The sequence below is a fragment of the Arachis hypogaea genome, chromosome 4, assembly GCF_003086295.3.
Source record: "Arachis hypogaea cultivar Tifrunner chromosome 4, arahy.Tifrunner.gnm2.J5K5, whole genome shotgun sequence".
In the NCBI taxonomy this organism is placed as follows: domain Eukaryota; kingdom Viridiplantae; phylum Streptophyta; class Magnoliopsida; order Fabales; family Fabaceae; genus Arachis; species Arachis hypogaea.
Window position 1 is genome coordinate 6,984,410 of NC_092039.1, and position 12,035 is coordinate 6,996,444.

At 34.6% G+C, this 12,035-nt stretch overlaps 1 protein-coding gene and 1 pseudogene across 6 annotated transcripts; one reads left to right on the forward strand and one right to left on the reverse strand.

The window, feature by feature from the left end:
* Positions 1–214: 214 nt before the first annotated feature.
* On the reverse strand, positions 215–5,969 carry LOC112794561 (uncharacterized). 6 transcript variants are annotated; one of them, XR_011880893.1, is made up of 6 exons: positions 5,782–5,969; positions 5,537–5,644; positions 4,817–4,932; positions 1,495–3,978; positions 825–1,140; positions 215–540 (listed from the first exon to the last, which is right to left on the reverse strand). XR_011880893.1 is itself a non-coding variant. In XM_072234937.1 (5 exons), the coding sequence occupies exons 4-5, from the start codon at positions 3,901–3,903 to the stop codon at positions 474–476; spliced, it is 2,325 nt and encodes a 774-aa protein (XP_072091038.1). In that variant the 5' UTR covers positions 3,904–3,978; positions 4,817–4,932; positions 5,537–5,644; positions 5,782–5,932; the 3' UTR covers positions 215–473. The 6 variants fall into 6 exon arrangements, 1 of the variants encoding a protein (XP_072091038.1); XR_011880892.1 differs by having other exon boundaries at positions 810–1,140; XR_011880891.1 differs by lacking the exon at positions 825–1,140.
* Positions 5,970–8,202: 2,233 nt separating this feature from the next.
* On the forward strand, positions 8,203–11,654 carry LOC112796072 (protein disulfide isomerase-like 1-4; annotated as a pseudogene).
* The last annotated feature ends 381 nt before the right edge of the window (positions 11,655–12,035 follow it).

Here is a 12,035-nt window from a genome sequence, read left to right on the forward strand (position 1 = left end):
ACATTCTCCCAGAATTTGAAACCAAGAACTACCATAAAGAGGCTCACATCAAGACGATTATAAGTCATAAATTATAGATGACAGCCATTAATGTAAAACATTCAGTGCATTTTATAGACAACAGCCAACAGGCACCTCCAACATGCTAGAGAACGCCAGAGGAGAGATTGTAAAACAGTATGTAAATTACAATTCATAAACTAGTCAGTGCAGGGGAATAAAATCAGGAATCTTGATCTGTATATTGAAGCATCATTTGAGTATTGTAGTACATTGGTCTACAAATAACTGCCCGTGTACACAACGGTTTAGCAAATAATTTAGAATGTGAAGGTAAAAAGGAGGGCAAGTATTGCATGTTTTGATTTCACAATTACAAAAGTTGAAACATCAATATTGAAAATAAAATTACTCATAACATTTCTACCATCCACGTGAGCTGAGAGACTTTATCAAAGGTCCAAATGTTTGATCTACAGCTTTGTTCCATATATGTGCAAATTCAGAATGGGATTTCTTAGCAAATGAGGGTTGTCTGACCTAGAAGAGCATTAAAAAAAAAATGGTTAGCATTTAAATGTAGTAAGTCCAAATTGAAATTTACAACATAAGGGTAGCAGAGCATGGAATATAGCATGCCTGTTAATTTCACAAAAAAAATAACAGAATAGCTCAAGAACGTGGACTTAAAATCACATGGCACACATTCTATGTATAAGAAGCATAACCCAACATATGGAAACAGAGAAGAGTGGAAGATAGTTGAAGTCCAATTCGAAGAATGGTCAGCAAGAAAGACATCATGGTACCTTATAATGCTATACCTGGATTCATTCAACAGCTAATCATGTTTAGTAAAAACTTGATATCATGCACAAGGACAAACAAGAACATCAACTTTTCATATTGATTTTGTCAATCACTGTGGACAAGTGAACATGTGTTTAGTGAAGCTTTGCTGCATATCCAACTGCCACATCTTAGCCTGAAGGTAGTTCCAGCAACTAAGTAACTATAAACATATAGCTTCCGACCAGGCTGACAAATTATGATATTGACCTTTTAAAAAGAGTAATGTTATATAGCAAGCCATTCCACCCCAACCAAACTAAACACACCATTAGAGTCAGCATAGTGTACCTATGAAATAGTGGGGAAGAAAAATTCACATATGAGCTTGAAGAAACTCTGTTTCCCAATTTGGGGAAGTTCCAAACTGACCCTCATAAGATTTAAACTAGGAATAAATTAGCTTCTTAAAAAAAGAGAGAGAAAGAAACTAAGAATAAATTAGAAACTCAACTTATTATCTAATCAATCATAAGAATTCCTTTCGACATTATAACAACACGAAAGCTTTGTCCATTAGGTGAGACTCGCTAGATCATATGAACGGAATAGTGCCCTATCGCAAACTATGCTAATAGTCTAAGCATTTAAGTCTAAATAATTTTTTTAACGGTTCTTGCATAGTATTTCTTGGTCTCCTTTTACCTTTAGCTACTGAGCTACCCTATATGCACAAGATCAAGCCACTCATCACAAGATAAAGAATAATATCCATCTTGAATAGTCGGAGTTATTCAATCATTCAAAATAGTGCATTTTATTGCTCCTCCTTCTCCTTAGCCGTCGAATAACGTACATTGCTTTGTCATACTGATGTGAATTCAAACAGTATCCATGGGACTGCATCCTGTCAACAAGATCAATAGCATAGTCCTTTTTATCTATCGAAAGGAGGAGACATTTGAGGAGCTTGTTACAAATTCTTGGCCTCAACATGAAACTTTTTTCTAGGGTGTAGAGGAATATGTTTACTGCATCATCCAGCTTCCCTTCCTCACAGAGAATATCAATCAAATATACACAACTTGTAGGATTGATATTAATATTGAACTCACCAAGAACAGAAAATATAGCTAATGCTTCATCTACCTTTTTTGCCATACAGAACCCAGTAATTAGAATTGTGTATGGAGCTAAATTAAAATCTCTACATTTGAAGTCCATTTCCAGTAAGCCTCGAATTACTTCTTTCACATTTCCTCTTATAAAATGGTTCTCCAACACGTTGATTGAATCATTATCCCACCTCGGAAGGCTTTTCAGATATTCAAAGTAAAGATTGAAGGCCATCGAGACCTTCCCCTTTTTGTTTAACCAGCTCACATGGGCATTAGAATTTGATAATCCAGGTTGACAACCATGCTTCAACATATGTTCACGGATCTTAAAGGCGTCATCTTCTCTGTTAGCCCTATAAAGTCCATCAACAAGTGTCCCATAAGTAATAGAATCAGGTGAGATCCCCTTTAGTTGCAGCTCCTTGAAAAGCTTGATAGCAGCGTTGATATTACCAGTTTTGCAAAAACCATTGATTAAAATGTTGTATGTGATAATGTTAGGCACAACCCCACTCCCAGCAAGTTGTTTGAGAAGCTTGTAAGCATTCAAAACTTCACCAGCCTTGCACATTTGCTCCACCTTTTTCTGGAGACTAACACTATCAAAAACCCTGTCAGAACCCTGAGAAAGCCGGAAAAACAAAGATGGGCTTCTCCCAATCTCCATCTCGTGCAGTAAAAGGTGTGCTTCCTCAATTCTGCGAGCCTTGCAAAGGCCATGCATCAGAGCACTGAAGGTCACAACTGAAGGGAGACATCCAAGTTTTTCCATCTGATTAAATATCTCCCGTGCCTCTCCAACCATTCCATTCCTACACATGCCACAGATGAGAATGGTGTAGGTGTAAGCATTATGAAACTGTTCGTCCTTGGAAACCTCAAGCTGAAGAGATCTAGCTTGGTCCAAACGACCTATGTCACAAAAACCTTTGATTAATGCATTGTAACAATAGGCGTCTGGTACTAAACCCATCCCAATCATCTCATCTAACATCTTTGCAGCTTCACCAACCCTACCCTCTTCGGACAAACCACGTATCATGATAGCATATAAAGTAACATCCGGCACAATTCCCCTCTTAAACATCTTGGTGTACCATACATATGCCTCACTATATCTCTTGGCGTGAATGAAGCTATTTATCAGAGAACAGTAACTCTGCAGATTAAGAGCAAAACCATCTATCCTCAACAAAGACAGCAAAGAAAGCGCTTCATCTGTCCTCCCGTTCTTGCAAAACCCATCAATCAAGACATTATAACAGCGCAAAGTAGGCAAGCAACCATTTTCTTTCATAGTGTTAAACAACCTAAACGCCTCATCAACCTTCTTCCACTGACAAAGGCCATAAATAATAGCCGTATACGTCTTAACATCAGGCAGCACACCCCTCTTGCTCATATCATCGAGCATCTCGAGGGCAGCATTGAAGTTTCCAATCTTACAGAATCCACCAATCAAGAGAGTGTACGTGTGGTCATCTGGCAAAGAATTAGAGCTAAGCATAACATTATAGAGCGAAAAAGCCAACACAAACAAGTCTTTCTTGAGCACAACCTTCAAGATAGTGTTATAGGCGTGAGCATCAGGCTCACAATCGAACTCAGACATTCTATCAAAACACTGAATGGCTTCTTCAGCAAGACCCATATAGGAATAGGTCCTTATGAGGGCTCTAACAGATTCAGAACTTATGAAAATCCCATATTTCTTCAGAAGCTGGAGCGCGTCCCAGTAAAGGGAGCACCACTCCTTAGTGGCGAGAGTGCAACTTACCTCGTTACGGGAATGCTGATCCACAAGGCTCTCGAACTTGAGCGCGACCCACACGCAGAAACGGAGGGGGAGTCGGCGGTTACGATTAGGGAGATCTCGCGTGACGGCGACGGCGACGGCGTCTGCGTCAGCGGAAGAGTGGTGCTGCGATCGGCGAGGGAGGAACCTTGTGAGCAGTCCGGAAGCATTGTGGAAATGGACTCGTTTCCACAACAGCATAGAGGGATCGGGGTGATGATGGTGGCAGCGGGGCGCTATCTTGTGGCGTTTGGGGAAGAGGGCAACAGGTGAGACCTAAAAACAGAGTAAAGAGTAATAAACTTATAAGTTATAACGAATATTAGAGAGGCTTTTTTAAGTCTCTTTTTGGGGGGCCGATAGATGAAAATGTCCAAAAGACTAATTTAATATTACTAACTACTCAAACATGAAGAGATTATTCCTACCAAGTCATTATAAAAAAGATTTTTTTTTTTTGTGCCAATGAAGATAACTAGTTACCTACAAGTGTACAACTACCATAAACTTCATAAAAGATAATAAATTTTAGATAGTAGGTAAGAGATTTTAAATTCAAATTATATTGCTAGTTTATTCTAAGAAAAATAATTTTACAATAAACTGCTATTTTTATATAATTTAACTTAAATATTAATTTTTAATAAATTAGACACAAAAATTTAAATACCATCACCATCACGAAAAAAAGTTCACAATATTACTATGTTCGGTGGATATGGCCTCGGATTCCTTACTTTTGTGCCCCTCATTTCATATATTATTATATTATATGCATACATAAACTAATGAATGAGCTAATTAATTCACCTCATGCCTTCATGTATTTTATGTCCATTTTATATATGTGTTTTATGTGCTCGATAAAGTTATACGAGCACACTCTTTGTTGAGAAAAAGGCACTCATAAATAGTTAAATTATCATTAATAATTATTTAGTGTTCTGTTAATTTGTAATTATTATACAAATGGAAATTTAAAAATGGTCACTAATTTTAATTACTACGTGAATCTAAACCACACCCAAGATTAAAAAAAAAAAATTCATGATAGCTTGATGTACAAATGCAATGATAGAATTATGAATTGAATAATAAAATTGAAATAGTGTACCTATGAAATAGTGGGGAAGAAAAATTCACATATGAGCTTGAAGAAACTCTGTTTCCCAATTTGGGGAAGTTCCAAACTGACCCTCATAAGATTTAAACTTGGAATAAATTAGCTTCCTGAAAAAAAGAGAGAGAAAGAAACTAAGAATAAATTAGAAACTCAACTTATTATCTAATCAATCATAAGAATTCCTTTCGACATTATAACAACACGAAAGCTTTGTCCATTAGGTGAGACTGGCTAGATCATATGAACGGAATAGTGCCCTATCGCAAACTATGCTAATAGTCTAACCATTTAAGTCTAAATAAATTTTTTAACGGTTCTTGCATAGTATTTCTTGGTCTCCTTTTACCTTTAGCTACTGAGCTACCCTATATGCACATGATCAAGCCACTCATCACAAGATTCTACCCTCTATACAACAATTTTGTCTCTAAGTCCAAATCTGAGATTCTACCAACTATTTTGACACAAAGTTACAGAAACATCTCTGACTAAAACAGGGGGCAGCTTGCAAGAAGGACCCTAAATTAAGCAACAGATACAAGGCATAAATAAAACCTCATAACTGAGAACAGACATAGTATTCTCTCTCGGGCATTCCAACAAACAGTTGGTGCACAAGACGAACAATCACTTAATAATTTCTCAAATTCAATACAGATAAAGTTGCATTTTCACTAAAAGATGAATTCTCATCATTTATGTTATTTTGACCTGAGATTGAGATTGGACGTTGGAGATGGAAGAGTAGATGTTTCTTCGCTGCTCCAGAACCACCGCGCCGGTCAATACCACTCCCACTGTAGCTCCAAGTAGCCGCTCCTATCCATTCATTCACACACCCCAACAAACAAAAAGTGATGATTTTTTTTTGTTTGAAACAACAAAACATAAACATAGAAAGATAGAATCATGGAATCGTAAGAGAGTTGAATTTCATGCTTGAAGAGGGAGTGTACCTGGGTGAGTATGCTAATCATCGTCTTCGCTTATTGTTTTTCTCTGCAATAGATTTGTCGGAGCAATGTTTGTTCCCAATTGCGGTCTTCCCCAACCAGAGCAATCACCACGCAATTTCTCTCTTTTTGCTTCGAGAGAAGGCATCATCACATCGCTGCTATCCAACGACGTCGTATTAGCTATTACTTCTCGATAAATTCATTGGGCCTCAATATTGGGCCTCTTAACGAAGCCTTTTACTTTTTTCAATTGCAAATTTGCAATAGAAGAAAAATGAATGCAACTAATCAAATAGCATCCAAATTAATGTGGGGCAGCGAGTGTTCCTATTGAGGTAAATCCGCATTAACTAAAGGCCTAAAGTCAAAAGGCTTCTAATCCCATATTTTGGTCAAAGCCCAACTTAGTGTGTGTTTGAATTGTGGTTGGTTAACTGGAGTTTGAATAAAAGTGATTTTATAGAATTGATTTTGGATAGAAGTAAGTTTGTGTCAACATGATTTATGTTTGGCAACCCTTTATCAAAATTGATTTTGATAAAATAAATTTTGTTTGGATAATATTAGTTAAAATCACTTTTAGATAGATAATTATTTAAAAGGACATGACATTAAATTATAATATTATTTTTTATACATGTTTAATTTTTTTATATTTTTTCTTATATATTTTTTATATAGTATATTTTTATTACTCTTAATACTCTTTTTTAGTACATTATAATTTTTAACTATTATTATTATTATCTAATGGGACCAATAAATTCTATTATAAAAAGATAATAATAAATATAATACACAAAAATTATAACTATAAAAATATATAATGTCAAATAAAAAAATTAATAAAAAATAATAAAAAAAATTCATATAGAGAGAAATAATAAAAATTCTATAAATAATGTAATAATATGTATAAAGGATAAAGTGTGTGTTTGGATTACGGTTTGCAAACGGGAATTTGCATAAAATTGATTTTGCAAACTTGATTTTGGTCAAAAGTAGGTTTGTGTTAAAGTGATTTATGTTTGGTAATTTTTGTATCAAAATAGATTATAGTAAAATAAATGTTGTTTGACTTATACCATTCAAAATCACTTTTAGATAAAAAATTACTAAAATGGACATCAACTTAGATTTTTTTTATATTATCCTATTGTTTTAATTTAGATATTTAAATAGATTTTATTAGTTAATTTTATAATAAAATTAATATTTACTTACTAAAATAAAAATAACATATAAAAAGAGACAAAATATTTTTTTAAATAAAAATAAAAATTATATATTTTAGATATATATATATATATATATATATATATATATATATATATATATATATATATATAAAAGAATATTTAATCAAATATCTTACATTTTTTAAGTATTAAATGTTACTTTAGTATTTTTTTACATCGTACTCTTATTTTAGTACTCTCAATAATCTTATTCTTAATATTAATTTGAAATCCAACGTTTATGATTTTATTATTATATATGATTAATTTTTTATTTAATTTATCTTTTTTAATGGAATCATAATCTATATTATAAAAAATTACACTAAAATATAGTATAGGAGAATTACAATTATAAAAGATAGTATTGAAAATAATAAAAAAAAATTAAGTGATTGAAACAAATCTTAAAGTTCTTAATGATCTTTTTATATAAGATATTTTTAGTATTTTTAGTACTTTTTTTAGTATGTTATAATTTTTTACTATTATTATTATTTACAGTTAATTTTTTTATTTAATTTACTTTACCTAATAAAATTAATAAATCATATTATAAAAAGATAATAACAAACATAATACATAAAAATCACGATTATGAAAGTGTATAATGTCAAACAAATAGTTAAAAAAATAAAAATAATAAATAATAGAAAATTAGAGCTCATATAAATAGAAATAACAAGAATTTTATAAATAATCCAATAACATATACAAAGGATAAAGTTGGTAAAAAGTAAATAAAAGGTTAGTATCTATGGCTAAAAGCCCGTTAAGAAAACGCAAAAGCTAAAAATAGTTGCTTCTTGTAAACGCTGGTTTTGGCAGCAGAATCACTTCTGCGTTCATGAAAAAAAATTTGCCAAACCAAAAGTTGAAACTTTCAAGAAATTTAAACGTGCTTCTTCCCTTTCAACGAGTTTCTCAAACACACCCAAAGTTGGTAAAAGAAAAATAAATATTGAAGGTATTAGCTAAAAGCACGTTAATGCAACGGAGAAACTAAAAATTATTGCTTCTTGTAAACGTGGGTTTAGGAACAAAAGTACTTCTACATTTGTAGAGAAGAAAATTAACCAAACTGTCCAAACAAAAAAGTGAAGTTTTCAAGAAGGTCTAACGTGCTTTTTTCCTTCAAACGTGATTACCAAACACACCCTTAACTGTTAACTCAGCTGACAGTTTCAATCTGTGTCTCCACTCTCAACTTCACTTCACTCACTTCCCCGGCGAAACCCGAAAACAACTCCGTTTGGTGTCGTACACTCCTCAAACGACAATGCCGAGCCATAAACGACTCGTCGTTTTGCTCTCCCTCACTACTCTACTTCTCTTCTCCTCCTTCACCCTCACTTCAACGAAGAAATCCTCTCAAAACGACAATACCGCCAACGAAAACGACGACGAGGATCTCAGCTTCCTCGAGGAACCGGACGAAGCTGCCACCACCGCACACCACCGCGCCGACTCCAACTTACCAGATCCCGACGGCGACGACGAGGACCTCGAACTCGACGAAGACGACGACAACGATTACGGCGACTTCTCCTCTTACTCACCCTCGCACTTCGAGGCAGAACAACCGCCGTGGGATGTGGACGACAAAGACGTCGTCGTATTGAAGGAACGGAACTTCACGACCGTAATTGAGAACAACCAATACGTGATGGTGGAATTCTACGCGCCCTGGTGCGGGCACTGCCAAGCGTTGGCGCCGGAGTACGCCGCTGCCGCCACGGAGCTGAAGAACTACGGCGTCGTCCTGGCAAAGATTGACGCCACGGCGGAGCAAGAAATGGCGCACGAGTACGACGTTCAGGGCTTTCCCTCCATCTTCTTCTTCGTCGATGGAGAGCACAAGCCTTACACTGGCCACAGGACAAAGTAAATTTACTTTCCTAACCTTCTGTCTCTCAGTTTTTCCTTCGATTTCAATTGCTTGTTTATTTTTATTGATTTTACTGTAATTAGATATTCAGTTATTTTTTGCATTGTTTTTATGTGTGCTTTCCTATGCTCCTATTACGTTTTTTGCAAACTAATGCTTTTGCTGATATAAGTGGTTTGGGCAAAACAATGAACTGATAAAGTCACATTTTTACAAATTTTACCGTGAGGTTTATGTTTGTATATGATAGTTTGGTATTAATTTGTATGTTAATGCTACTTTGTGATTCTTAAGTTGGAAATGATTTTGTTTGTTTCAATTCAGGGATGGTATTGTGACTTGGGTTAAGAAGAAGATAGGGCCTGGGGTGTACAACATTAGTACGGCGGATGATGCGGAACGCATATTGACGTCTGAGAATAAAGTTGTCTTGGCCTTCCTCACCACTCTAGTTGTAAGTGTTTGGATTTCTTGTATTTGGTCATATATCCGTTTTACCATATAGCAAGTTGGTTGCCTTTTTATCCTTGTTTAAAAGTAGGGGATGGGAAATGGAAGTAGAATTTGTTTAATTTTTGCAATTTCTATGTCCATTTCAAGATAACGTGATGAAATTGTAGTCTCATTCCTCAGACTAAGGTGGTTCCATCATAGTTAAATGAAAATACTCCGCTGCATTTCCTAATTAAATCAATGGATTTATCATTTTGTTCGTTGTTATATGCATGCAGGGTTCTGAGAGTGAGGAGCTAGCTGCTGCATCCAAACTTGAGGATAATGTCAATTTTTATCAAACTGTGGTTCCTGATGTTGCAAAGCTTTTCCATAACGCCCTGCTTTGGTGTTGGTTAAGAGGGAGGATGAGAAGCTCAGCTATTTTGGTGCGCTTTCTTTCTTGTCCTTCTCTTTTAACTGTCCCTTGATGAAAACCAGAGAGTCATTCCGAGTTCTTTTCACCTTGCCTCTCAGATGGCAAATTCGTAAAAGCGGAAATAGCAGACTTTGTAGCCATCAACAAGCTTGCCTTGGTTACAACTTTCTCAAAAGAAACTGCCCCATTAATCTTTGAAAGTAAAATCAAGAAACAGGTAATTATTTGTGTCTGCATCTTTTTATATTTGTTAAAGTAGGAAGCAATATTCTTTTAAAGCACTATTTTCTAACTCTATTGTATGTTGTAGTTGTTGCTGTTTGTGACTAAGAAAAATTCAGATAAGTTCTTTCCAATTTTCGGAGAAGCAGCAAAACTTTTCAAGGGGAAGGTATAGTTTCTCACAGGTTATTACTTAATACTCTGTTATGGCATTCTTCAGATGGAATCTAGACAGATTTCTATATTCTTTTTAGTTAACAAAATAATTTGTTTTTATCTGCACTAGTCTGAACTAGTTTTAAATTTTACGAATACTCTGTGGGTATATAGGAACTAACACTAATTACCTTGTCCTTATTCGTAAAATTATCACAGTTCTGGCATTTTGTTTGATACTACTAGCCCTGGGAGCTTAATGTGTTGTCTACTGATATCTCAAAATTGATCTTTCTTTCTTTCATCATGCATTTTTGTTCATATAATCTCATGATAATATTGAAGAAATAATAAATTCTAATTTCTCACATATAATAATAAATTTATAATTTATTCACCTGCCATTCCCTTCAAATGAATCTTTGAGCTATATATTTCTAATGTTCAATTATCTGTTGCAGCTGGTCTTTGTTCATGTGGACATGGACAATGAAGATGCTGGAAAGCCTGTAGCAAGCTTCTTTGGCATTACCGGAAAAGGTCCCAAAGTAATGGAACCATCACCCTTTCTTCGTTTTATCTAAGAATGTCAGAATGAAACTCATCGTATCTTGCATAGGTACTTGCATATATTGGAAATAATGATGGGAGAAAATTTCTATATGATGGTGAGGTGACTGTTGACAATACTAAGGTACGCTTCTTTCTACTTGTCAGGGGCTCTGTTCATTTTGTTATCATGTTAATGAATGTGCATGAATGCTATCTTCTATCTTAGTTATGTTTGAAATCTTGGTTGTGGCTGAAAATTCCATGTATGCTTTTTTTCTTAGGCATTTGGTGAAGATTTTCTTCATGACAAGTTAAAACCTTTCCTCAAGTCAGATCCAGTTCCAGAAACGGTGAGTTATTTTCATTTTCCATAAATGTTCTTTTGGCCTGGTATTTTAGCCACTGATCTAACATGTATGCTAACTTGGCAGAATGATGGTGACGTAAAAATTGTTGTCGGGGATAACTTCGATGACATTGTCTTGGATGAGTCAAAGGATGTTCTCCTTGAGGTACAATAATACTTGTTCCATAGCTTGCAAGAGTCATTTTTGCTTGTAAACATAGATCATATTAATAAGGTGTCGTCGTAATATTAGGTTTATGCTCCTTGGTGTGGCCACTGCCAAGCACTGGAACCAACATACAATAAACTTGCAAAGCATCTTCGTGGTATTGAATCTATTGTAATAGCCAAGATGGATGGTTCAACAAACGAGCATCCCAAGATAAAGGTAACTCAGATTTAAAGTATATGTTGGTATCATATGGTTTGTACTGTTGCAATTATATCAAGGTGAATTCTATGGTGTAGAATGTAACTTTTTTCTACACATATAGAACTTAGGTGGAAACTTTTAAAAATGAACATCTGTTGTAATGTTCTCTATGTCTAATCAAGTCTTGCACCCTTTTGGTTTATCAATAAAATAATTTATCAATAGAATTTAGATGGAAGCTTTTAAAAATAGACATCTATTATATTTTTTATGTCTAATCAAGTCTTATAGTTTCTTGGCTAATCAATAAGATAGTTTGCAGTGATTTGTCTCTTTATATTAAGTATCAACTGATCCAGGATAGAAAGAGTATGGATTTATGAGAGGTTGTTGAGTAGCAGGGATTTTTGAGTCTTCTGGTACATGGGTGATTTCGACAAGGTTTTCTATCTTGTTGGATAGGGTTTTATGGACAGATGGTGGTAAACGATATTGACATGAATATTTCAAAGTCTCTCTTACTCTCTATCATCTCCTCAAGATTTCAAAGCATATAGTAAGTATCAATTATGAATATGTCCATAATTGATGATGCCTAAGAACTGTTG

What these genes read in the sequence shown, in the direction of transcription:
- LOC112794561 (XM_072234937.1), bottom strand. Translation starts at nt 3,903, where the DNA reads ATGCTGTTGTGGAAACGAGTCCATTTCCACAATGCTTCCGGACTGCTC. An exon ending in CATCAGTATGACAAAGCAAT is followed by an intron (nt 541 to 1,645) that starts GTACGTTATTCG and finishes ATGCTCTTCTAG; the next exon opens with GTCAGACAACCCTCATTTGC.